A 25,592-nucleotide genomic window follows, 5' to 3' on the forward strand; every position below is an offset into this window, starting at 1 on the left:
AGACCTGCTTCTGTAACCAGGCTGCTGCTGTAAGATCTGCAACGCCCCCTGTAGGTCCAGGTCTGTGAAGATAGCTTACTCTGTGACTGATGAAGAATCAGTTAAAATACGTAAACACGTGTTTAAACGTAAACAGTGTAAACCTGGATTAAAAGACAGCTCAGACCGTGAAGACAAAACTTTATTTAAAAAAAGCATGTTTACAGCCTGTCAGTCATTTATTTACAGTAAGCTTTTTCATTGTCCAACATGATACGGCAGAAAGATTCAGAGTGAAAAAGTACAAATGACTGAAGAGTCCAAAAAGATAGAAAATGATTTTTACACAAAGTGTAAGAGAAGTGTAAAGAGACAAAAACCAACTGTACAGAGTGCACCTGAACACATCACAGCAGAGACAGCTGTGACATCACACTGACTGTCCACACAGCTGGTCCTGGACCTGAAGGGGGACAGGACATCGTCACAAGTCCTACTGGTACAACAGAGTACTACAGTTAGTACTAGTACTGCATGGTACAGGTACTACTACAGTACAGTACTGAACAGTGTCAGGGCTGCAGGTCTGAGGACACAGAGTTCACCTCCTGTCACTACACCTGTTAAACCTGATACATGATGATGGATTCAGAGACTAAATCTGAAGGTTTGAGTCAAACAAATATATTAAATCAATATTAAATGAACTGATGATCAGTAGAATGAAAAAAACAGCACCAGACAAAATCAACAGTTACAGTTCAATGATTAAACAGACTTTTTAAATAGTCAGAAAATTGCACAGAGTTTGGTTGGCAGCTGGTGGAGTACTGCTGGAGACCTGTGGCCTCTATAATCCTGACTACAGCCCTGAATACTTCTACTGTGCAATACTGTGCTGAGTATCAGAGTATTACACACTGGTACTGCAGTATTCAGACTGGTTCATGAAACAGTCACTCAGTATATTTACATTTGTGTTTCTGTCTCGTCCTGACATCTGTTCTGCTTTGGTGTAAGACCGGAGTGAGAAGAGGTGCATGCTGGGACTGAAGCCATGGTCACATGAGAGCTGGGGTCGACTTCTAAACAAACCACAGATGTTAATGAGACAGAAGTAATTCAGTGTGGTCAGACCTCTGTCAGTCAGAGGGTGACAGCTGCAGTGTCCAATCCTGTGCTTGGGTTTCTGAAGATGGGTGGGGCTTATATTTGGAACTGTTTGATCTGCCGCTCTGTTGATTCTGGTTTGTTGTGGAAAAGCCAATCAGGTGAAGAGACCAGTTACCTGTAGAGTGACATCACAGTCTTCTGCTCTACCTGTGGAGTTCTGCGGGAGATAAACTGATCTGGTTCTGAGGGTCCAGACACAGATGTTGAGCCAGTAAATATTGTGTCAATATTATTATTTCATTTGGCAGTAATGAGGTTGAGTGGTTTGTTTCTACCTGCTGCAGACACCTGCTCACCTGTTCATCAGTGTGGAGTCAGTGTATATCTGTTCTTATTGATGCCAGACATGTCAGTCATTAACCAGCTGTTCGAAGGTTTTAAATAACGAGCGTCTGACCTCTGACCTGTCATGTGACCACGGCTGCGTTTGGAGGGAACTGGAGGTCAGACTGGTTTTTGTGGAGCTGAACAACCTGATTTTAAAAACTGATCTCAGAACAGAACCAAAGCACAGACTCAGAGTTTTTGGTTCAGAGAACAAACTGATAACAGACCAGCAACAAAACAACATGAAGCACGTTCTTATGTTGACCACAGGAACGACACAGACTCAGCAGGTGTCAGCAGAGAAAACCTATCATCAAACAGTAATAATCAATATTCTATAATAAAGGTGGAGCAGACCTGACACCATCAGACCTCCATCAATACTTCACATGGTTTACAAAGCTGCATTAAAGTGATCTTTTCACTGGAGCTCAGTACAAAACAGGATCAATAAACCAATCAATCACGATACAAACACTGACATCATTGTCTGATTGTCGCTGCAAACCATTTTTATCCTGAAACAGTTGAAACACAGAGATCCTCTTATTGCTCTCAGACCGGATCTGGATCTGGATTCTGAAGTCCTGCAGAGACTGAAGACCTGGACCTGATCAGCTCTGACTGCAGTTCCTGTCTCAGTCAGGAGGAGGAAGGAAGATCTGTTTTCATGTTTGACTGAGATGTTCAATAAAACAGACAGAGGACCAGTATGACCAGTGAAGCAGCTCTCAGCCCGTCAGCATCAGGAGCTCTAAGAAAACCACATGGTGGTTGTTGTTGTTGTTAGCAACAGCAACAGTTGTTGTATTCTCTGCATGGTCCGTTGCTGCTATGTCACAAGTGTGTATCATGTGACCTGTTGTATCACTATCTATCTGTGAAGTCTTACACCAATAGGAAAAAAGGTTGGATTTATAAAACAAACCTGACAGGAGAACATTCACCTGTACAAGTGTATCCAGGTCTACAGACACTTTGGAGAAACAGAAGGTGAAACTTAATGATCTTTTATATTGATCTAGAGCTGCACTGATTAGTTGAATATTTATATCACTTCAAATCAGAACATTAATTTAATATGTGATGTCCCAAATATCTAACAGTGTTAGATGTTTGTAACAGGCTAACAGTCTGACAAGCTAACAGGCTAACAGTCTGACAAGCTAACAGGCCAACAGGCTAACAGTCTGACAAGCTAACAGGCTAACAGTCTGACAAATCTAAAAGTCTAACAGGTTAACAGGCTAAAAGTGTGACAGGCTGACATGCTAACAGGCTAAAAGTCTGTAAAACTAACAGGCTAACAGGCTAATAGGCTGCTGCATCAATCACAACACGTCAGCTTCTGTTGTGTTTATTTCTTCAGACCAGCTGCTGTTCTCCGCAGGAACAACTGCTTATCATGAAGCATTTTACATTGACCATAATGGGCAGGGAGCGGGGCCAAATCCTGCACACCTGGAGGTACAAAGGGAATTTGTACATTAACTTGATCAGTATGTGCACAACACTGCTGTGAGCAGGTTACTTTTGGTTTGGGTCCTTCAGGTTCTGAGGCTCCTGATGCTGTAAGGGCTGCTGGGACTGGATCTGTCTCAGGAGTGGTGGGCTCTGTCACCGACCTGCTGCTTTTCACTCTTTAATATGATCAGAGACACAACAGGAAGCTCAGTTGAGCTCATCAACCTGCATCAGCTGCTTCACGGTTAGTGCAGAGACACTGAGTCCATACTGTAAAAACACCTGGAGAACTTCACCTGCTGGTTTCTGAAGAACTCACCTGAGGGATCAAGGTCACCTGATCTGATCAGTTTAACTTTATCAAAAGTTCATCTTTCAGATTTATAAACTGCTGGTTGGCTGGACTGAGCTGGTGATATCTAAACGCTTGTGTCCTCAGAGAGAGTGCATTATCATTATCATCATCATCATCATCATCATCATCATCATCATCATCATCATCATCATTATCATCATCATCATCATCATCATCATCATCATCATCATCATCATCGTCATTATTATCATCATCATCCTCATCCTCACTGTTATCAAAAGTTCTTATAAAAACTCTGATGTGTCCTGATTGTCTGAGCAGAGGCTGAGAGACGAGGACACTGTCGTAAAAAAATTACGACAGAAGTAAACGGGAAACAAGTCCAGGTCCACGATGTTTAGACGTGTCCTTGAGTTCATTTCTATCCCTGATACAAAGACCAGTTCATTAAAGCCGAGCAGCACCTGAACCTGGAGAGGAGGGTCAGCTGACCTGAGTCCAGATACCAGATACACCTCAGCCAGCTTTGTGGTTTATCCAGTCATTCTGTCTGTTTTTTTTATCCACAGACTCAACCTGGGCAATGACATCATCATCATCCTCTGTGACATCATGGTGGGCGGGGTTTCAGATGAAGTCAGAGAGAAGAAAGTTGTGAGGAGCTGCTGCAGCGACCTGAAGAGAACCACCTCATGTCAACACTGAGCTGCAGGTCCTGGAGAACAGGAGGAGGTTCTATGTGTCCAGTTGACTGCAGGTGGTTGATCCCAGGAAGCCAGCCTGGGATTGGTCTGTTTATCCGTCTGTCAGTGTGATGATTGGTCGGTGAGTCAGACCAGAGTCCCAGGAGACGGTTGGTCAACAGACGGGTCTTTGAGAAGAACTTCCTGTTTCTGAGGAGGGAAGGAGTCATGGTAGAGAGAGCTGTCCATAGACCTGAGAGAGAGAGAGAGGTGGTCAGGTACAGGACTCAGGTGCTCTTACAGCAGTGGATCTGCACCTGGACAGGTGAGCTGCCCTACCTGCCGTGCAGTGGGCGTCCATGGAACGTGGCTGAATGCGGCAGCATTTGTTTGTAATGTGGCGGAGCATGATGATGACTCTCCTCCGTCTGATAGTTTGACTGTTGGATGACACCGTGAGTTGTCCGTCTGCGCTGCAGAGCTCCGCCTCCACCTGCCTGACCTTTGACCCCCCCGTTCACCTTAGTTGATGCCCCTGTGGTGACCCCTGTGTTCACCTTTCCATTGGCCTGGTTTTGGTGGGTGGAGCCTATGGTGTTCCTCAGGTACCAGTCCCTCAGACCTGTCAAGGAAACATCAGATATTAGTTATTATTAGTTATAAATTACAGCAGAGTTTACCTGCTGAGTCACTGTCACACCTGAGGATGATCCACATCTGACTTTACATCAAATACACAGCGTTAAAAATTATTATGCAAATTGGATTTAAGTGTCATAAACATTTAATTTTTAGTTTTTCAATTAAACTCATGGATGATATTGTGTCTCAGGGCTCTTTGGATCATTGAAATCAATCTCAGACACCTGTGATAATTAGTTTGCCAGGTGAGCCCAATCAAAGGAAAACTACTTAAGAAGGACGTTCCACGTTATTAAGCCACAGGTTTCAAGCAATATGGGAAAGAAAAAGGATCTCTGTGCTGCTGAAAAGCGTCAAATAGTGCAATACCTTGGACAAGGTATGAAAACATTAGATATATCACGAAAACTTAAGCGTGATCATCGTACTGTAAAGAGATTTGTGGCCGATTCAGAGCACAGACAGGTTCGCGCAGATAAAGGCACAATGAGGAAGGTTTCTGTCAGACAAATTCATCAGATTAGGAGAGCAGCTGCTAAAATGCCATTACAAAGCAGCAAACAGGTATTTGAAGCCGCTGGTGCCTCTGGAGTCCCACGAACTTCAAGGTGTAGGATCCTCCAGAGATTTGCAGTTGTGCATAAACCTGCTATTCGGCCACCGTTAAACAACGCTCACAAGCAGAAACGGTTTCAGTGGGCTCAGAAATACAGGAAGACTAATTTTCAAACAGTCTTGTTTACTGATGAGTGCCGTGCAACCCTGGATGGTCCAGATGGATGGAGTAGTGGATGGTTGGTGGATGGCCACCATGTCCCAACAAGGCTGCGACGTCAGCAAGGAGGTGGCAGAGTCATGTTTTGGGCTGGAATCATTGGGAGAGAGCTGGTGAGCCCCTGAAGGTGTGAAAATGACCTCTGCAAAGTATGTAGAGTTTCTGACTGACCACTTTCTTCCGTGGCACAAAAAGAAGAACTGTGCTTTCTGTAGCAAAATCATCTTCATGCATGACGATGCACCATCTCATGCTGCAAAGAATACCTCTGTGTTATTGGCTGCTATGGGCATAAAAGGAGAGAAACTCATGGTGTGGCCTCCATCTTCCCCTGACCTCAACCCTATTGAAAACCTTTGGAGCATCCTCAAGCAAAAGATCTATGAGGGTGGGAGGCAGTTCACATCAAAACAGCAGCTCTGGGAGGCTGTTCTGACATCCTGCAAAGAAATTAAAGCAGAAACTCTCCAAAAACTCACAAGTTCAATGGATGCAAGAATTGTGAAGGTGATATCAAAGAAGGGGTCCTATGTTAACATGTAACTTGGCCTGTTAAGATGTTTTTGATTTAAATAGCTTTTGATTTCAGTAAATATGACCTCCTAATGCTGCAAGTTCAACAAATTACCATTTTTGGTTCTTTACTCTATTGTGCATAATAATTTGGAACAGTGCATTTTGACTTTTTTATTTTTGAAAAAAATACTGTTATCGTTGGGATGTTTGTCTAAAATTTTAATTAACGGTTGATGACTTGAAAATTATACTGACTGTCATTTGCATCGACTATTTTGAAAAATAGAAAAATAACATTTGCATAATAATTTGGAACGCGCTGTATGAATCAATTTATGAACACAATCTGGACCCAGCCCAACCAAGGACCAAGGTGGGGTCACGAAGAATCATCAGATTACCTGGACCAGGTGTTTCAGCCAGTGAGGAGTTCATCGTGTGTAGACACAGGTGAGGTCAGGAGGTCTGACATAGCCAGAACCCATTCAGCTCACTGTGGACTTTAAAGTCCCCAACTCACCAACAGCTGATCCTGCTCAACACCCACTGCTCATTACTTCATTTGTGTTTAAGGTGGACTCAGGTATTTTATGGAGAACTCAGGTGTTAAAGGTGGACTCAGGTGTTCTCAGATGTTTTCTGCTGTGTGATGTAACTAGTTCTTACCTTCCAGGGCGAGGGCCTTGTGGAGGCTCCTGGTGGCCTCCTCCAGCTGGGTGTCCTGGTTGGGGGGCAGCTGTGGGGGTCGAGGAGGCAGCAGGTGGGGGTGGGGATCAGGCTGGATGGTGGACAGAGGAGGATTATGGGTATCGGACTGGCTCTGCTGCACTGGGAGAAAGGGGCCGCACGATTTGGTGCGGGTCACTTTGACTCGCCGCTGGTCGCTGTGGTGACCATGGTAAGTGGGCGGGGCTCCGGGGGGCTGCTGGGAGGAGGAGTAACCGTTGTAGAGCAGCTGGTGCTGCGATGTGATTGGCTGTCTGTTACTGGCCTGGGACTGTTGTCGCTGCAACAGCTGCTGTTTCCCCCAGACGTAGTCCAGCAGGACCTCGCTGTACCCCCCTCCTCTTCCTCCCCCTCTTCCACGCCCTGCCCCTCCTCCCATCGCTCCTCCCTCCACAGGTCTGTTATTCGTCCTTGTCCATCCGTCCGTCAGCGTCTCAGAGCTCCTGAATGCACCTGTGGCGTTTGTTCCTCTGGACCCCGGCAGACCATTTACCCACAGTCCTCCCTGGTGTGGCCCCCCCTCCTCCTCCGGGAAGTTGATGCGGTCTAGGTGGCCATCTGAGCTGTTACTGCGATGAGCTGCATTAACTTTGACCCCCGCCTCACCCACTGCTCCTGCATCAGAGGGGCCGGAGGAGGAGGAGTCCTGAGAGCGAGGGGGAGGATGCAGGGGAAGGGGGGGTGGGTGGGAGGGAGGCAGGGGGAGGGGCTTGTGGGTCTGAAGAGTCTCTGGATGCTCTGTCCTGAAAGAGAAGAGGGACAGAAGAGGCTGTATCACAGCTACAAGATTTGATTTTGGATAATTCTTTTTTTTTTTTTATAAATCTGAGGTTTGATACACTGTCCTGATTATACCTGAACACTTTATCACACTACAGTGTGGTATGAGACTTTTACCTCAGTAGAGGACCTGACTACTTCCTGGAAGAGCTGATCTGTTCTTTTTTCTGTTAAAGACATGGCCTCATACATTCTCAGAGATCACACTGGTCCAAACAAAAGTTTCACAGATTAGTCCCAGGTACTGATCCAGTCCCGTGAGTTGTCCTAATCTGTTGGGTTATTGGAGGACCATGCTTCCTGACTGAACCTGATCAGAGAGAACAGGATCATGGTTCCTCAGTTTGTTGGTTAAATCTGTTTCACTAAAACAATTTCCACTAAAAGGAAGAGAAGGTATTCTATAAAATATGGTTAGCTATCACAGATCATGAAGTATGATATCATCATTATACTACTATTAAAAGCTACTTGCTAAATGTCTAAGCTAACATGCTAAATTTGAAGCTAACATCCAATTGTTGATGCTAACATGTTAATTGTCCGAGCTAACATGCTAAATGTGGAGATAAATGTACCTGTTGTGCAGAGAGTTCCTTCCGGTTTTGTTCTGGTAGAAAACCTCCACTGGAGAACCAGCAGAGACCAGCGGGGGCCGACACTGAGACACACCCTCATCTGAGAGAGAGAGAGAGAGAGAGAGATACAGACATGCCATAATGATACTGAATTCACTGTTTCACTGAAGGGAGCTGTCAATCAAACACATGTTGACATATTCTGAAGAAAAATAAACAGACTGCTGAAGAATTATGTTTAACAGACTAATTACTATTATTATTTTTATTTATTTATTTTTATTATTAATACTTTGTGCAATGATGTAATTAGCAGCTTAGTCTGGGGGGGCGCAGCTACAACACACTGTGTGTGTGTGTGTGTGTGTGTGTGTGTTACCTTTGTCATGTCCTGTTGAATCTGATGTTGAGCTGCTCTCTGACCTCACTGTGTCATCTGAAAATATACAACACACACACAGAAACAGTTGCAGAATAAAGGCAGGAAGAGGCAGGTTTCCTCATCTTCCTTAAACAATGACTTCTCATCTACTGCCAACTGAGTGTGTGTGTGTGTGTGTGTGTGTGTGTGTGTGTGTGTGTGTGTGTGTGTGTGTGTTATTGAATGGAAACTTTTCAGCATGAAGACAGGCAATCCTGTTTTACACACTCTGAGACCTCGTCCCCAGTAATACCCTTTTTCCACCAACATTAGTGGGTATAAGTAGGTTTTTTAAACGAGGGTAAACCTGCTAATAAAAGCAGATTGGCCACTTTTCCACTGCCAGTTGAGTTTGTCTTTCGGACTAAGGACCCACACAATTGCAAGGAGCAATGTCATCACATGCACTTAAAGAGCACACACACAGTGGAGAGAGGGTGAACTGTTAGCCGTCGAGCAAATTACTAAAAGCGATCTGTCACGTCTCAACCCCGGGTTGGTGCTGCTGTCAGTGTGAGAGGCTTCAGGTGGTGATTGTGTGATTTTAAAACTTATCTCAGGGCTGCAGCTCACTCTCAGAGAGCACTGTGCTGGACAGGCGACACGCGTGTTTACAGTGTCCGTGCTCTAAAAGACGTTACAGCAGGAAAAGGGAAGAAAACTAGCATGTTTACCCGGGTGTTGTGTTTACATCACTGCTGATTGGAGCTTGAGCTGATAGGTACCTGTGTCTACTGCAGCAGCATTTGACCCAGTTGTGACTGATGATTGTTCACTTTTCCATTACCAACAAAAACCTGAAGCTAGCTGGTTTGTTGACCAGTGGGACTTTATTCATATATATCTGAAGGGGCTTTACATTCAAACACCAAATCAAAGCTATAACACGTCTACTCAGCCAACCAGGATCTGAGAGAATCCAGATCTAGTTCCAGGAACTCGTTTCAAAGTGAACAGAGGAAACAAAGACAGGTTCAGAGACAGACTGCAGATCAGTTCTCATGTTCAACAGTTCAGTAGCAGGGACCAAACCAAAGTGTGTGTGTGTGTGTGTGTGTGTGTGTGTGTGTGTGTGTGTGTGTGTGTGTGTGTGTGTGTGTGTTACCTGTGTGGCAGCCTCTGTGTACAGTCCTCTTGCCGTGGTGTGTGTGTGTCTGATTGTGTGTGTTGTGTTCGGAGTCGCTGTGTTTCCTCAGAGCTCCACTGAATAAATTTTTTTTTGGCTTCGAACGCTGACAGTCTTCTTCCTACACACACACACACACACACACACACACACAGAACAGTGGATTTATACATATCTGACTTTTTTTCTTTCTTCTTTAACTGGACCTGGTCTCACTCTGACACCAGATCAGGTTTTGGGTCTGACCATAATCCTTTACTCTTATATAATAGCCGAACACGTGTGTAGGACTGTGTGGTCTTGGTGGAGGTCAGAGCCCCTCTGAGTACCGGTCTAGTCCACATCTGAGACTGAGCCGGTTCTCTGAGGATCCAGAATACTCTAGAGTGTGTGACGAGTCGCTCACCTCTGCTCTACACTTCCTGTTTGCTTGGCGGGACACCCCCCCTCTCCGCCGGACACAGGGGGGTTTCTCTCCCGCCTCCAGGGGGAAGTCACTGGGCACTGCACCTGTCAGCTCCTGACCAATGAAAACACAGGAAAACTCACCTTCAAACACATCACATTAACTTCATTCATGCGCTGGTCCAGCAGTACCAGGACCAGACGAGTCCAGGACTATTAGCTATAATTGTATAATCTCTCTTTGGAAACTTTGACATCACTCACCGCCTCCTGCAGACAGATGCGTCTGAGCTCAGCCAATCGTGTGCTCAGCAGCGCCTGCAGGCTCCGCCTCCTCTCCTGTAGCTCTGCCATTCGCTCCCTCTGCTTCCTGTCCGGACAGGTGAGAGGGTCTACACACACACACACACACACACACACACACACACACACACACACACACACACACACAGACAGACACACACACATTGTAGGTGTGGACCACAGACCTCAGGTCAGTCTCTGATATAAATTCTGTTGTTTGTTCTCACCAGGTGCTAAGATGAGTTGACCTTTGACCTCCATGGCAGGTGTTTCCCATGTGACCCCTCCTCCTCCTTCCTCGCTGCTGGAATCCTGTTCTCCGCCCCACACACTCTCACTCACCTGTACAACAGGAAGTAAAAACATCTGCTGGTCTGAATAGATAAATCCACCATTGATCATGATTCATATTGATCACGTTTCATATCGTTCATGGTCCAATAATGGTCAATCACTGCGGTGATTCAGCTCAGGAAAATCTTTTTGCAGCATTAACACAATGTGATGACAGAAACCAGCAACACAAAGAACTTCTCCAGGGGGTTCCACCTCACACACACACACGCACGCACACACACACAGAGAATGTGTGTCTTGTGGTGTCAGCACACAAGACAGCACTGACATGTTAATACGTTGTATGACAGTAACACACACAAACCTTGTTTTGTATCACACTCTTCCTGTCTCCAGATGAGTGGATGTCTGTTCCTCACCTTGTAACTGGGTTCATAAGAGCTCCAGTAGTTCACTCCTGTGGCCATCAACAGCCTCAACACCAACCACAGGACTGTTAGCTGTTAGCTGTTAGCTGGTGGTGCAGGTGCAGTTCCACAGCTGCCCTCTAGAGGGAGTTAAACAGTCTTCAGACCTACAGACCTGAGAGAACAAGCACAGAGGAAGAGGAGCCGTCAGACCTTCATCGTTACAGTCACATCTTCACCATCACAGTCACATCTTTATCATTATCATTACAGTCGGACCTTCAACATTGCAGTCACATCGTCTTCATCATTACAGTCACAACATCTTCATCACTTCAATCAGACCTTCATCATTCCTCCTCCTGTCAGTGATATGAAATGATTTAGACTCAGACGTTCAGATTCACTGATTCAGAGAGAAAAGAACAGCAAATACTGACACGCCTGAATGAACACACACACACACACACACACACACACACACACACACAGGGTTATCAGTTTGTAGACTAAACAGCTGTTATCTACAAACACATACAGAAAGATGTGAACAGTTACAGCTCCTCCTACAGGATAAAACTATCACAACATCTCAACAACCCTCTGTCCTCACTCCTTGGGGGACTCTGAAAGTGTGTTCTGAGGAAGGGCTCGGGGGGGGGGGGGGGGGGGGGGGGGTCTGAGGGAGTCTGACCTCCTTCACACCTGTCTGACCACCATCCCGAGTTCACAGCAGACTTTTATTGTGAAAATCTCTAACCTAAATTTTAAATGATTCAATTTAGAAATAAATATCTGTTTAAAATCAGAAGTAAAAATACACACACACACACACACACACACACACACAGTTTTCATGAAGAGTTTGTGTCACATGAACCCGACAGATCAGTGAACAGGTCCAGACTCTGATTGTCTCCCACCAGCAGCACAAACAGAACAACAACACAACCTGCAGCACACCAGAAACCTGCTGACCCCTCTGGATCCAGGACGACATGTCCTGTGACTGCAGGACTCCTCACTGGATGTCCCTGAGAACAGGAAGTGGAGCCGACAGGAAACAGGAAGAAGGAAATGAGTTATGAAGAGAAAGGAAACGAGTGAGAGAGTGAAACCAGTAGGAGTCAGGTCCAGGTCTGGTTTCACACAGAGCCTGAAAACCTGAATCACTTAATCACTGAAGAACTAATCCCCTTGAGACCTGAGACATGAGACCACAAGTCCAGTCCTCTAGGCATGAGACCACAAGTCCAGCAAGAGACAACTATCCACACACAAACCATCTCCTGGTTCCATCAGAATCAGTAAAACACAGTTGGTGACTAAAAAATGAAGGAAATAATCAACACAACAACAACAACAACCGCACAAGGCAACACAACAAACAACACAAAACTCAGTGTTGGCGAGGAAACAGTTAAAATTCAACTCAAACCACACAATGGACTGAAGCTAATTATACACATAGAGGAGGCAAGGAACACACACACACACACACACACACACACACACAAACACATACACACAGACACACACACACACACACAGCTGGTGGACAGCTTAGTGATATCATCACAACAGTTTGTGAGTGTTACAACACAATCTGAACAAACTGTTATCACACGTGTGTGTGTGTGTGTGTGTGTGTGTGTGTGTGTGTGTGTGTGTGTGTGTGTGTGTGTGTGGGTCAGACATTAACATTAAACATCCTGATAATTCAAACATGTTGAAGAGAAGCTATGTGTCAGGTGGTCCTCTGACCACAGGGTTGGTAGTTTGTTCCCCTGGTCCCTTGGAGTCCCCTGATGGTCCAGTAGCTGGGCAGAGGACTCTGCTAAGACAGTTTCATCTCGTGATGATGAGGTTGAGCTGGTGCCAGCTCTTGGATCCTGGGAGTGTCACACCATGTGCAGAGACCCTGTCTAGCAAAAGGTGTTGGTGATGCAGAGCTGGTGATAGCAGCAGAGTTCTAACAGTCTCTGCTCAGTCTCAGTCAAGTTCCCCTCTCCAACATGACCGAGGCAGTCTGATCAGGATTCAGGGTCCAGTCCCTGGTTGTTTGGGGTGGTACTGATAGCCATGGAGCCACCATCAGTCTGACCGGTCTGACAAACCACCACCAGTCTGACTTTAGTCTGGATCTGATCCTGAACTGAAACAGGTTCATAGATTTCACCGTTCCTGATCTTCAGATCAGACTGGTGATGAGTTTGGATCTTTTGGAGCTGTTTAACATTCATCAGGAGCTGTTGTCATAGAAACAAGTCCTTAAACCTAAACCCGTATGCGTGCAGCTTATTGACAGCTGGATCAGGACCAAGACCATCATGATGTCATCGTGTCCAGATACAGATTTATGTGTTGATGCAGTTCAGTGTCACAGTTTCATTATTAAAGGTTTGAGCACTGAGATCAGATACAGATGTTGAGATAAAACATTAAACATGAGAATCTGTCATTGACCTGGTCAGAGGTCTAACAAGGTTTCACGCAGTCTGGGATCAAAGCTCGTTAAAATGGTCTAAAACACATTCACTGCTGATGGAGCTCAGCACTCAGCTTTATTTCAAAATAAGAGTCTGAGACTGCAGGGTAGTCTGGATTAGTTAGACCACCTGTGATGACCAGGACCTGCTGAGCTAAGACCAGTGTGTGGAAGTGACTGTTGTTTTATGATGGTAACGACTTATGTGTTACTGTCACACACACACACACACACACACACACACACACACACACACACACACACACACACAGTAACACCAAATGTTCTTCCCCCTCCCTTTTGTTATTTCAGCTCCTCACCACTTTCATCCTCCTCCCTCGCCCCTCCCTCTCTAACATTCCTGGGTCCTGAGTCGAGTCCAGACCTGCAGCTTCAGTCCTCTTTGTGTCTTCAGACCTTCACTGAGCAGCTCAAACATCCCTCACCGATCAATATACTGATCAGTCTGCTGATCTGCTGATCATCGAATCATTTCCTCTCCTCTGTGTCAGCTGACGTCTTGACCTTTGACTTTCATAATAAACACAGTGATGTCTGTGATTCTATATTCATCATATTATAACCATGTGCAGTGTCATTACCTCTGACTGTAACGTGACCTGGTCAAATGATCAGCTGGTCAGGACAAAGATTTTAAACCTGAACCAGGCTCTGTGGTTTAAAATGGTCATGTCCAGGTTTTTCCTCTTTATGTTTTAACTGTTGTAACAGTTTCTTCTTGGTGCAGTTTTAGTTTCTTCTTCTTTGTTTCAGAGCAGGAGGTGAAACATGTTTCTAACTTTTCTTTCTGTTCTGACTCTGGATGACTGAGGAGGTGGAGCGGAGCTCATCTCTGTTTTTACTGATGTGACATTAAACACCTGGACTTTGTGTCGTCGATGATTTGTTGGTGTAAAAACTTTATTCCATGTTTCCAGGTGTGAAAGTTAATTTTATAAAATGTGAAGAAAATGAACAATAAACTGCTGTTCTGCACAGGGAAAATGGCTGGTGGTTAAGATGGTACAAATTATCTCTCCTCTGCGCGCACACACACACACACACACACACACACGCACACGCACACACACACACACACACGCACACACACACACACGCACAGGTATTTGACCTTGTTGGCTCAGTCTGTGTGTAGGGGGTTGTGATGCAGGTCTCTGGCTGAACAGCTGATCTCACAGTGCTGATAAAAGTCAGAACAAACTGTTTGGTTCTCTGTCCTGGACTCTACAGACCTGTACTAGACGTGGTCTCAGGAGGGACAGGTTAAGATCACAAGCTCAAAGATGTAAATGTGGCATAAACATGACATTACAGTGATGTAAAAATTATGTAAAAAATTATGTTAACATGATGTAAACGTAATGTAAACACGCAGACGGAGATGAGTTCATGAGTCTTCTCACATTAAAAACTGAACATTAAAACATGAGAGAGACGTTTAACACATCAAACAGACTGGAGATGTTCATTACTGTGTAATTTACAATACAGCACACACACACACACACACACACACACACACACAGACACACAGTGATTAAAGGCTGCAGCTGCAGACAAAGAGATGCAAATACAAGATTTAAATATTCAACACAGAGTTACTGAGAGTGTGTGTGCGTGCGTGTGTGTCCTCTCTCTGCCCTCAAACCAAAACATGGAAGCAGAAGCTCATCAGAGTTTACGCATAGTGGCACACACAGCAGTGTGCCCCTATGTCTGTGTGTGTGTGTGTGTGTGTGTGTGTGTGTGTGTGTGTGTGTGTGTGTGTGTGTGTCTGTGTGGGATCACCTATGACACGTGTGTGCACGGTTGTGTCTCGTTTTGAAGGTTATGTAACCACTGTTACTACAGTGATGAGTTTACATACATTAGTCAACTATCAGTGAGCTCTGATCAGTGAACAGGTTCTTCATGTTCAGAATATTCCAGCAGCTCTGTGGTTGTACTCCTGGACAGGTGCATCACACCTGTCGCTTCCAAAAGAAACGTATGAAGTGGAGGAAAGATAGGAATCACAACTTCCAGGCTTGAAAAGTTGTGTCCAGGCAACCATGTGCAAAACTAGTCACGTGATCACATGGGTTCAATTCAATCTGTGGACTGATTCAGACCGTGCATCATGACCTAAAAATATTGTTGTGATGTTTGGACCAGAGTTAACTCTACACCTCCACATCATGTGAACCACAGGAAGTGACTGTCTATATGACAACCAGTGACCTCCTGAACACCACAACCATCCACCTCCGAACTGCAGCAACATCAACACATTCTGTGACACTCTTTAACACACTGTAACACACACTGAAACACACTGTAACACACACTGAAACACACTGAAACACTATGACACACTGAAACATACACTGTAACACTGTGACACATTGTGACACACTGTAACACACTGTAACACTGTGACACAATGAAACACACGGTAACACACACTGTAACGCACTGAAACACTGAAACACTGTGACACTGTAACATTGTGACACTGTAACACTGTGACAAACCGTAATGCTGTGAAACACCATAACACTACGACACACTGAAACATACACTGTAACACACTGTAACACACTGAAAACACGGTAACACACACTAACTCACTGAAACACTGTGACACTGTAACACTGTGACACACTGAAACACACACTGTGACACTGAAACACACGGTAACACACACTAACTGACTGAAACACTGTGACGCACTGAAACACACACTGTGACACTGTAACACACTGCAACACATGCTGAAACAAACTGTAATACAATCTGAAACACACTGTAACACATACTGTAACACTGTTACACACTGTAATACACAATGACACTGTAACACACTAACACACAGTGACACTGTAACACTGCAACACACACAGTAACACACACTGTAACACTGTCTTTACCACATTACAGTGGATAACAGTCATACAGTCTAGATGATTAATATTAATTTATTGTTTCTTTTATATCTTTTCTGCTCATGATCCAATAACCACATTTAACCAAATCAGCCACACAAACCAACAAATAATCAGACAACACAACACGGGAAATAAAATAGCTCTGAATCGGAGCTCTGTGTTACTTAGTTTACACAGTTTAAATACCTGCAAACCCCGAACCATCCTGTTTGCAGCGGAGCCTCAGACCCGGATTAAATCTGGGTAAAATCCGGAATAAAAGCGGGTTCACTCAGGACAGTCCAGTTACAACAGTTAAAACTTATTCTCCTGCTCAGTTAGACGCGGGTTTATCTGCTCTGTGAGTCTAGGTCTGCACACATCGTCACTGCTGAAGCTGCACACTCATACTAACTACTTCCGCTCCGCCGTATCTAAATAAACCTGCACTAACAAAATAAAAGTCTCGCAGGAAGTGACTTTGCTCATTCGTTTTTAAAAATCTTATGTTATCCAAGAATCAAGCGAAACATGTGCTGGACACTGAAGTCTGAGGTCACGTGTGAGTCATGTGTTACTGTTGGCTGACCCTCTGCTGTAAGACACCTGTAGTTGTAATTAGATTCATTATCTCAGGGTCAAATGAGAAGGAAGAGAAATTATGTTATAAAAAAGAGAATAGACCCGACTGTCCAAATAAAAGCCCAACGTAAATGTGTTAAAACAAAATGTTCAAAATGGAAAGAAAGAATGAAAATCCATTTTAAAACCACAGGATGAAACTACTACACAATCTGACTGTATGAGGACAACACACTGACTTTAACTAGTTACTCAGTGAAACTAAAGAAGACTTCCTCTGAGTGTTTGGACCATGTCATATTATTAGTATTATCAGATGTGGGATGGATAATTTTAATGACACAGAAACAATTATTCATTCATTCATTCCCTCATCTTTTGATACTGGATCGTATCATCCTGTATTTATATATTTATATGTTATAAATATATACAACACAAACTACAGGACTTCAGGTGGAGTCAGACTTCTCTGTCTCCATGGAAACTGTTTTTTTTTTCTCCTTCAGGATTTATTATGGACAGGATGTGGGATTTTACTCTGAAAAACGTAAGATCCTGTTAAACTGCAGCAGCTTGATGAATTTCTCTCTCTCTCTCTCTCTCTCTCTCTCTCTCTATTATTCTAATGTGGATCTATGTGGATCCCCGTTACACTGACTGAGTGTTTGGTGAATACAACCCCCATCCCCATATTAGCAGAACAATAGACCCCCCCCCCCCCCCCCCCATTCACATTCAGACATTCATCTGTTTTCACACTGAGCAGCTCAGAGCTTCAGGAGTGAGATCAGTTAAAACTGTGTCAGTCAGTAATGCCTGATGACCATGAGGTCCATGAGGTCTGTGATGATCCTTCCTGATATGTGTTTTGAATCCATGGAGGAGAAAGGACACAAATAAAGGATTTGAGTCCAGGTGTCAGGTCTCAGTGTGAGGACACAGGTAGAGGACGATCAGATACAGAGACAATTCAACAGAGAGACAAGTTTAACAGTTACAAATAAAGACTGAGGTGAAACAAGTGACTGCACAGACTGGGCTGCAGGCCTGGGTTAAGACCTGGAGGGAGGTGTAGTGTTTACAGTCTCTGTCCATGTTGTGGTCTCATGTGGAGCTGCAGGATTCTGGAGGACTGTTGACTGTATGAGTCATGTGACTGCTGAAGTATTAACTGACTGAATAGAGGAGCAGACTTCACGTCACTCACAGAGGAATTCAGATGGATATGAAAGAACAGTTTAAACAGGACCAAAATAAAAACCCCAAAAAGCTGCTGATGAACAGAGGAGCTGGAGATACAGAGTGTAGCAGTGAATAACACAGAAGAACAGAGCACGCCTTTCTAAACACTGAAGGATGAGGAGTCCAGATGTGTCCAGATGTCAATATGGCTTAATTAATTTATACCTGTTATAAATATATATACATACACATATGTACAGATATACAAAGTTATAAATGTATATATTTAGATAGATAGATAGATAGATAGATAGATAGATAGATAGATAGATAGATAGATAGATAGATAGATAGATAGATAGATAGATAGATAGATAGATGAGTGGGGAGAGGAGGAACACATGCATTGTAATAGCCTAGCTAAGGGTTCTTATATTTTCTTCTACAAGAAGCATATTACTATTATTATTATGATTATTGCTATTTTTTATTTATGTAATTATTTTGAATTACAATATGAATAGTCTAATATGAATCATGTAATCTTGTCACAACTGTCATATTTAGGCATAATATTACAAAGGTTTGTGAGTTTTTACAAGCTTCCTGCTGTGAAAGTCAGATTGAACACAGTTCGAACAACAGTGGTTCAAACCAACATAGTTCAAACTACTATGTTAGTTCCTTAGATGTTAGTTTAAAATGCATGTTAGTTCAGTGTTAATGTCCATCGTAATACGGGAAACTGACACCAGGTCAGTCTACAGATAGAATGATGGTGACCTGGACTCTGGTTGGCGTTTCCTGTTTTATTTTGAAATCACTTACATTATGTGACTGTTATATAATTTACTTCCTGTATTTGTGTATATACATTGTAACCTTGTCTTCCCTCTGATCAGGTGACAGCATATAAAGTTACTGTCTGTTTGACTCTGGACCTACTCGTTGGATTGGTCTTGGACTGGTCTCTCTGGTTTTGACCTTTGACTCAACATTTCACTGCAGCCAGTCTCTGACTGTTAATGTGTGATGATGGTTTTATAAATGAAGGAGACTAAGACACATCAGACGACTGAAGACAGGACAAAGATTTTTGCAGTGAATTCAAACCAGTGATGTTCAGCATTAAAGAGGACGACAACAGGTTGAGTTTTTCAGGTAGGAGGCAGAGCTACACTCAGGGATTTGGACTTGTTTAGACCTTCAACTGAGAGAAACATCTGGAGGCTTCGTGGCCTCAGATTCAGTCAGAGAAGAAATGTATGAGTCATGTGACTGAGTCCTTGTGGTTAAACATCAACACACCAGCCAATTAGAGCAGCCGCTGAGAGCAGGCTTTTAATTCAGGACAAGAGAGTAGTCATTAAACACAGAGAGAGAGAGAGAGAGAGAGAGAGAGAGAGAGAGAGAGAGAGAGAGAGAGAGAGAGAGAGAGAGAGAAGCTCTGTGACCACTGCGAACTCTGGGAAGGGCAGTGACAGTATCTGCTTCTCATTAACTCCACCCAGGGTTCCTCCTCTGTGGTGTATGTGTGTGCAAGGGTGAAAGTTTGGGCTCAACATTGGTGTCCCTACCAATGGACACAGCAACTCCTCCAAAACAAAGAGGACCTCTTAATGCTGTCAACAGAATGGTTTATTAACATATTTTCTGTATTTACATTAAAATCTGAATTTACCTGTTGTGACATTTGAATAAAAACTGTTAAACTGTGATGAAGATAAAGGCCTGTTGAAGATCTGCTGCCCCCTGCTGGGATTACTGAACCTCATGAGTCCAAACCAGAATCTGTCTGACCAGTCTCTGATTTTGATCTGTTTCCCATGATGCTCTCTGTTCTGTTGTGTCTGCTGCTGAAGGGAGAGAAGAGAAGTGGGCAAGAGAGAGACAGAGAGAGAGAGAGAGAGAGAGAGAGAGACAGAGAGAGAGAGACAGAGACTGTCCTTCCTCAGTTTTTTTTTTATGTTTTCAGGTTTATGGAAATTAAAATTGATGATCAGATAAAACAACACATCAGGTGTTTTCCACAGTTGTGTTACATCTCATCCAGTAATCAATTCATCAATAATATAAATAATAAGTAGCTGCTACTTTAAATGTGATTGGTAATATTATATATGAACACACACACATTCTTTTTCTCTGTTTAAATAACTTTCCTGTTCTGTGAATGATGAACAACAAGGTATCCATAAAGAAAATTGAAATTAAAAAAATAAAGTGGAGAGGGAGGGAGGGGGATTAGAAGATGAGAACCCCCAGGGGGGGGTAAATCTGATAAATTTAGATTTTCATCTTTTAACTTGTCTACACACACACACACACACACACACACACACACACACAGGCCAGTCTTCACTTGTGAGGACCCTTGTTGATACACTCCCTGACCCCTGTACCCTTCAAACAGAATCACACCACATGTTATAATGTGTCCTGACACACTGATCTTCTCTAGCTGTTTATTTAAACTGGTGAGATGTGTTCAGGTGTGGTGCTTAGCATTAGCAGTGGCTGCGCTGCCCCCCCCCAGCTCGAGGAGGCGGTGCAGCCACCGCCCCCCCCCCTGCAGGTCACAGTTCCACTGAGCCGCATATTCCTTTATGACATCATCGGCTTCTTTACAAATAAAACTGACACCACCTCCTCCTCACAGCTGATCTGCTCGTCTCTGAGCTTCAACTGTCTCCTCATCTCAACCATTAACTGGTCTAGACCAGAACCCAGATGAGACCAGAGGTGTCTGCCCAGCTGTCAAACAGGTGATACACCTGATCACTGTTCCCACCATTCACTCTCATGGTGTTATTACACAGTGTCTTTGTGAGGACCGGCTCCAGCTGCAGGACATTGTTCAAACAGCAGTTCATGAGTCAGAGATTTTAGCTGGACGGACACACACACACACACACACACACACACACACACACACACACACACACACACACACACACACACACACTTAGTGAATCTTCAGAGGGAAAAAAACATCAACTATTGATGAAGCTACTGCCTCTGTGCCTTCGAGCCAAACAGACACTGCTACACACAACTGCACCTGAATGTCTCAGTGTATGTGTGTGCGCGTGTATCAGTGTGTTCGTGTGTATCAGTTGTGTCAGTGTGTGTGTGTGTGTGTGTGTATCAGTTGTGTCAGTGTGTGTGTTGAGGATGAATGTAGGTCAGGCAGCAGATTCTCCGCATGGCAACAATGTAGAAAATCCCAACTGTGAATACTCGCATCTGATTGGCTGAGAGCTTCAGCCAGGCAACCAATAACCTTTCAACCCCCAGGGCGCTGTGTGTGTGTGTGAGTGTGTGTGTGTGTGTTACAGTAGACTCTCTCACACACTGAAACAAAGCGTGGCATTCAGGTGACATCACAATGACATCACAGATACAGCAGGTGAGTGGGCGGAGTCACAGACTGAGTCCTGAATGACTTTAGAAATTCACTTCAATTCCCAGAGAGCACTGCTGCAGGAACCGTCCAATCAGAGAGCTGCAGAGCCTGTTGCTGTGCAGCTGATGGAGAAGTCAGAGAAATTCACACATCTGGATCAGATCTGGATCAGATCAGGATCAGATCAGCTGCTCATCATCTGATCATCATCTACCTGTGATGTCACAGCTCTGGACCAAGACGTCCCCATAGCAACAGCTGCTGAGCCTCATGGGTACTGAGGTGTTAAAAGCCACTCCACAGACCAAACAGAGACTAAAACATTTGTTTTTTCAGGAGGATGGAATCCAACCTGACAGGTCCTATTCAGTTCTGCTCGTCCCTGCTGGGTCCTGCTGGTCTCTGCAGGGTCCTGCTGGTCTCTGAAGGGTCCTGCTGGTCTCTGCTGGGTCCTGCTGGTCCCTGCAGGGTCCTGCTGGTCTCTGCAGGGTCCTGCTGGTCCCTGCTGGTCTCTGCATGGTCCTGCTGGTCCCTGCTGGTCTCTGCATGGTCCTGCTGGTCTCTGCTGGGTCCTGCTGGTCTCTGCAGGGTCCTGCTGGTCTCTGCTGGGTCCTGCTGGTCTCTGCATAGTCCTGCTGGTCTCTGCTGGTCTCTGCAGGGTCCTGCTGGTCCCTGCTGGTCTCTGCCGGGTCCTGCTGGTTTCTGCTGGTCGAAAGCTGAGATGACTGTGAAGAAAGACTGTGAAGCTCTCTGATTGGCAGTTTGTTAGTGAGATGCATCCTGGGAGTCGTAGTAGATTTCAGCAGAGTTGTTGGGATGTTTACATTTAGTTTGATTGATGTCAGTAACTGAAGGAATTAACAGAATAATCTGTTTCCTACTCCTGGTCCACAGACCACAGCTTGAGAAGCGCTCAATGAAACCAACAATAATGAATAAAATAATTAAAACCAGCTGCTAAATTAATTATAGACGAACAATAAAGCAGTTATATCATAACATGAAGACTTTTACTTTGAAACTTTCACTCTGTTGATGAAGCTGTGCTTTTAGAAGAAATAAACAGAGTAGAAGTAGTAGAAGAAAATGAGTAGGGTGAGGAGGGGTCACACTCAGACTGATCATACATCTGAGCGACAGCTTAATGTGAGAAAATCCTCAGATTAGAAAACACTCAGCCTGAATGCACCACACTGTGCCTCAGCTGTTGAACCGACACTTCCAGTCACGGGGCTGCTCCTGAACGCACCACACTTAACCTCCGCTGATGAACCAACACTTCCAGTCAAGGAGCCACTCCTGAACGCACCACACCGAGCCTCAACTGATGAACAACAACTTCTAGTCACGAAGCCACTCCTGAACGCACCACACTGAGCCTCTCTCCTACATTTACTGCAGTATTTTCTCTGACTTTGTACCTCACCTGCATCTCAGAGTGAAATCTGTAGTTTCTAATGCAGCTTCATAAACTGGAGCCTGAAGTCAATTAAACAGCATCATAATATTAATAACAATTGTAATAATAATAATAATGATAATGATAATGATAATAATAACAACAACAACACTTTAACTCTGAAGACACTGACAATATTGATGTAGTTTTACTCAGAGATGATTGTGACAGAATATAATCCACATATTTACGCTCAGGACAGCTGTGAGAGGCTGTGATCACCAGGCAACAAATGTAAAATTTTCAGAATAAAGTCAGACTGAGCGATTACATGTCTCTGTCTCTTCTGTGGATCTAACTGCGTTTATTTTACATTTTTATTGATTATTGATTCTGAGGCTGTGTCTTTCTGAGCTCCTCCTTTCTCCGTCACTGTTCACATGAGTTAGGTGGCGTTTACATGCGTCACTTTGATCGGAAACACTGATGATCTTCATCTTCATCCTTATTTTTATACTCGCAGCAGGAAACAGTCACTAAGTGAAGCAGAGACTCAGAGACAAAAACCTGCAGAAGCTGAAATATTCATTGCAAATCAACAGTCATGTGACAGCTGCCTGCTCTCTGATTGGTTGATTCCTCTCCCTCCTGATAGACTGAGACAGAAACTGATCCAGTTTATATTTACACTGTAGATCATGAATCCAGATCATGATTCTGTTCCTACGACTTTTCTCTCCCTTTCAGTCAAATCACATGGTCTTCCTCAGAAGATGTTGAAGATGATAAAGCTGAATTAAAGTATATTATATTATATTATATCATTATATTATATTATATAAAGTATATTCTGGTTGCTAAAAAACATGTAGAAGAATGAGGAAGAAAAGAAGCTGCAGAGAACAGAGCTGAAACCATTGATCACTGATTAGCAGTTTGATAATCGATCGGTTGTTTGAATTATTTTCAAGCAATCAGACACCTGGACACGTCACCTGTCACAAGTATTTTTAACTATTTAACTGTACAGTACATTTAACAAAATAGCAAATTGATTGATAATGAAAATGACATGAGCTGCAGCTGTTTGTGTGGAACTTCACTTCTTCATGAATTTGAAACTAATTCATTGACAAACTTCAGCCTCAGTGGTTTCCTGGATACAAACATCTCTGTATCTTTATTGTCAAACCACAAAGTGACACTGAACAGACTGAAGAAGAACATATGGTGACCATCTGTGATCAGCTGTGATCAGAGTGATGATCAGTTTAAACAGTTAATGTGCGGAAGTGAGACACAGCAAAACATTTAGATTCCATGAAACTCATATGGCAAACAGCTCTTCTCACACTCTCTCTCACACACACACACACACACACACACACACACACACACACACACACACACACACACACACACACACACACAGCAGGCACGTGGCGCTGGGTGGAGACACTGCCAAAATAACAACAGAGCTGATGAACAAACCTTCGTGTTTCTCTTCGTCTCTTTAAACTTCCGTCATGTCAAAAACAAAATTTTCTGAAACTGTTGGATCACGCTCAACAGGAATAAAATAAACCAAACCGCATTAAAATCTGACCTGATTCTTGCCGCTTTCAGAGCAGCGGAGGCACCAGAGAAACGACACACAGTCTGAATGGACCTCTCATTATTCTCAGTTATATAACGGATCAGTGTGTTGATCCGGAGCCGAATCACAGAACAGCTGATCACAGTTTCAGGATGTGTTCACTTCCCTTCTCTTCTTTGTGTGCTGTTGCCCACGAGCCCAGTAACCTTAAGACGACCAACTTTTAAATGGAGTCTGGCCTGCGGGTTCCTCCATGTTGGAGGGAGCAGTGTGACCTGTTTGCTGGTGTTGGCGGGTAAAGATCTCCTACCTGGATCACCTGCGGCTCCTGATCACCTGTGGGCCTCTGTCCGCTGACTTTTTTCCTCCGGCGGGGATCGAACCTGCGATTCCTCCGTCACATCATCCACAACCCAGAACCCAGAACCCAGAACCCAGAATCCAGCACCTGCAGTCAGACCCGCAGACCCGCTGCTCTGTAAGCTGATTGTCTCCCGCTGCGGCTCGCGCTCTCTCTCACACCAGGTGTGTTCGATGACCTGACTGACTGATTGATTGACTGATTGATGACGGCGATTGTCGCCTCTTGCAGCCGCTCCGGGAGGGAACGAGCTTATCAGTGCGGCTGCAGACGCTGATCGATCATCGCGGATCGATGATCTGATCAGATGATGGATCATTCATCACTCTTCATCCTCCTCCTCCTCGTCGACAGCCTCCCGCCCGTGTTCAGACTCTGAATGAAGCTCCATCAGCACCACGCGGCGCGCTCACAACACCATGCGGCGGGCACGCGCACGTCCACGCTCTCGTCTGTGCGCGCACACAGACAAAGCATGAAGACGGATTTAAGTTATGATTCGATCCGTGATCGAACAGATCGATAATCTCAGCAGATCCTGGTCCCAGTCCTCCATCCAGTCCAGCGAGGTCCAATCCAGAGGGTGAAATGTTTCAGGTTTAGAGACGGATTCAGATTCCAATAACAGATCAATAATTAATAAATCAGTTTCTTTATAGAAGAAAAACAACAAAGCAGACGAGACGATAAGTCACAGAGACCAGTGGCGCTGCTCTCTCTTCTTGGTAC

General features: G+C 44.3%; 1 protein-coding gene across 3 annotated transcripts; it reads right to left on the reverse strand.

Moving 5' to 3' along the window:
- Positions 1-163: 163 nt before the first annotated feature.
- On the reverse strand, positions 164-25,230 carry ccdc120a (coiled-coil domain containing 120a). Of its 3 annotated transcripts, none has more exons than XM_023406164.2 (11): positions 24,813-25,230; positions 10,931-11,093; positions 10,442-10,556; positions 10,176-10,303; positions 9,913-10,026; positions 9,486-9,627; positions 8,339-8,395; positions 7,960-8,059; positions 6,542-7,344; positions 4,282-4,564; positions 164-4,195 (listed from the first exon to the last, which is right to left on the reverse strand). In XM_023406164.2, exons 2-11 carry the CDS (start codon positions 10,976-10,978, stop codon positions 4,090-4,092), a joined length of 1,896 nt encoding a protein of 631 aa, XP_023261932.1. In that variant the 5' UTR covers positions 10,979-11,093; positions 24,813-25,230; the 3' UTR covers positions 164-4,089. The 3 variants fall into 3 exon arrangements, with proteins under 3 accessions (XP_023261932.1, XP_087030093.1, XP_087030092.1); XM_087173967.1 differs by having other exon boundaries at positions 10,876-11,093; positions 24,813-25,229; XM_087173966.1 differs by lacking the exon at positions 24,813-25,230 and adding an exon at positions 16,541-16,728.
- Between the last annotated feature and the right edge of the window lie 362 nt (positions 25,231-25,592).

Source organism: Seriola lalandi, unplaced genomic scaffold (assembly GCF_002814215.2).
Source record: "Seriola lalandi dorsalis isolate HSWRI2012SDOR001 ecotype SW California unplaced genomic scaffold, Sedor1 jcf7180002054296, whole genome shotgun sequence".
In the NCBI taxonomy this organism is placed as follows: domain Eukaryota; kingdom Metazoa; phylum Chordata; class Actinopteri; order Carangiformes; family Carangidae; genus Seriola; species Seriola lalandi.

Bases quoted from the DNA above. Each gene is read 5' to 3' on its own strand.
- ccdc120a (XM_023406164.2), bottom strand. From the start codon at position 10,978: ATGGCCACAGGAGTGAACTACTGGAGCTCTTATGAACCCAGTTACAAG. The intron at 10,557-10,930 runs GTGAGGAACAGA...CCTGTTGTACAG, and splicing joins CTTATGAACCCAGTTACAAG to GTGAGTGAGAGTGTGTGGGG. The intron at 8,396-9,485 runs GTAACACACACA...GTATATTTTCAG, and splicing joins ACACAGAGGCTGCCACACAG to ATGACACAGTGAGGTCAGAG.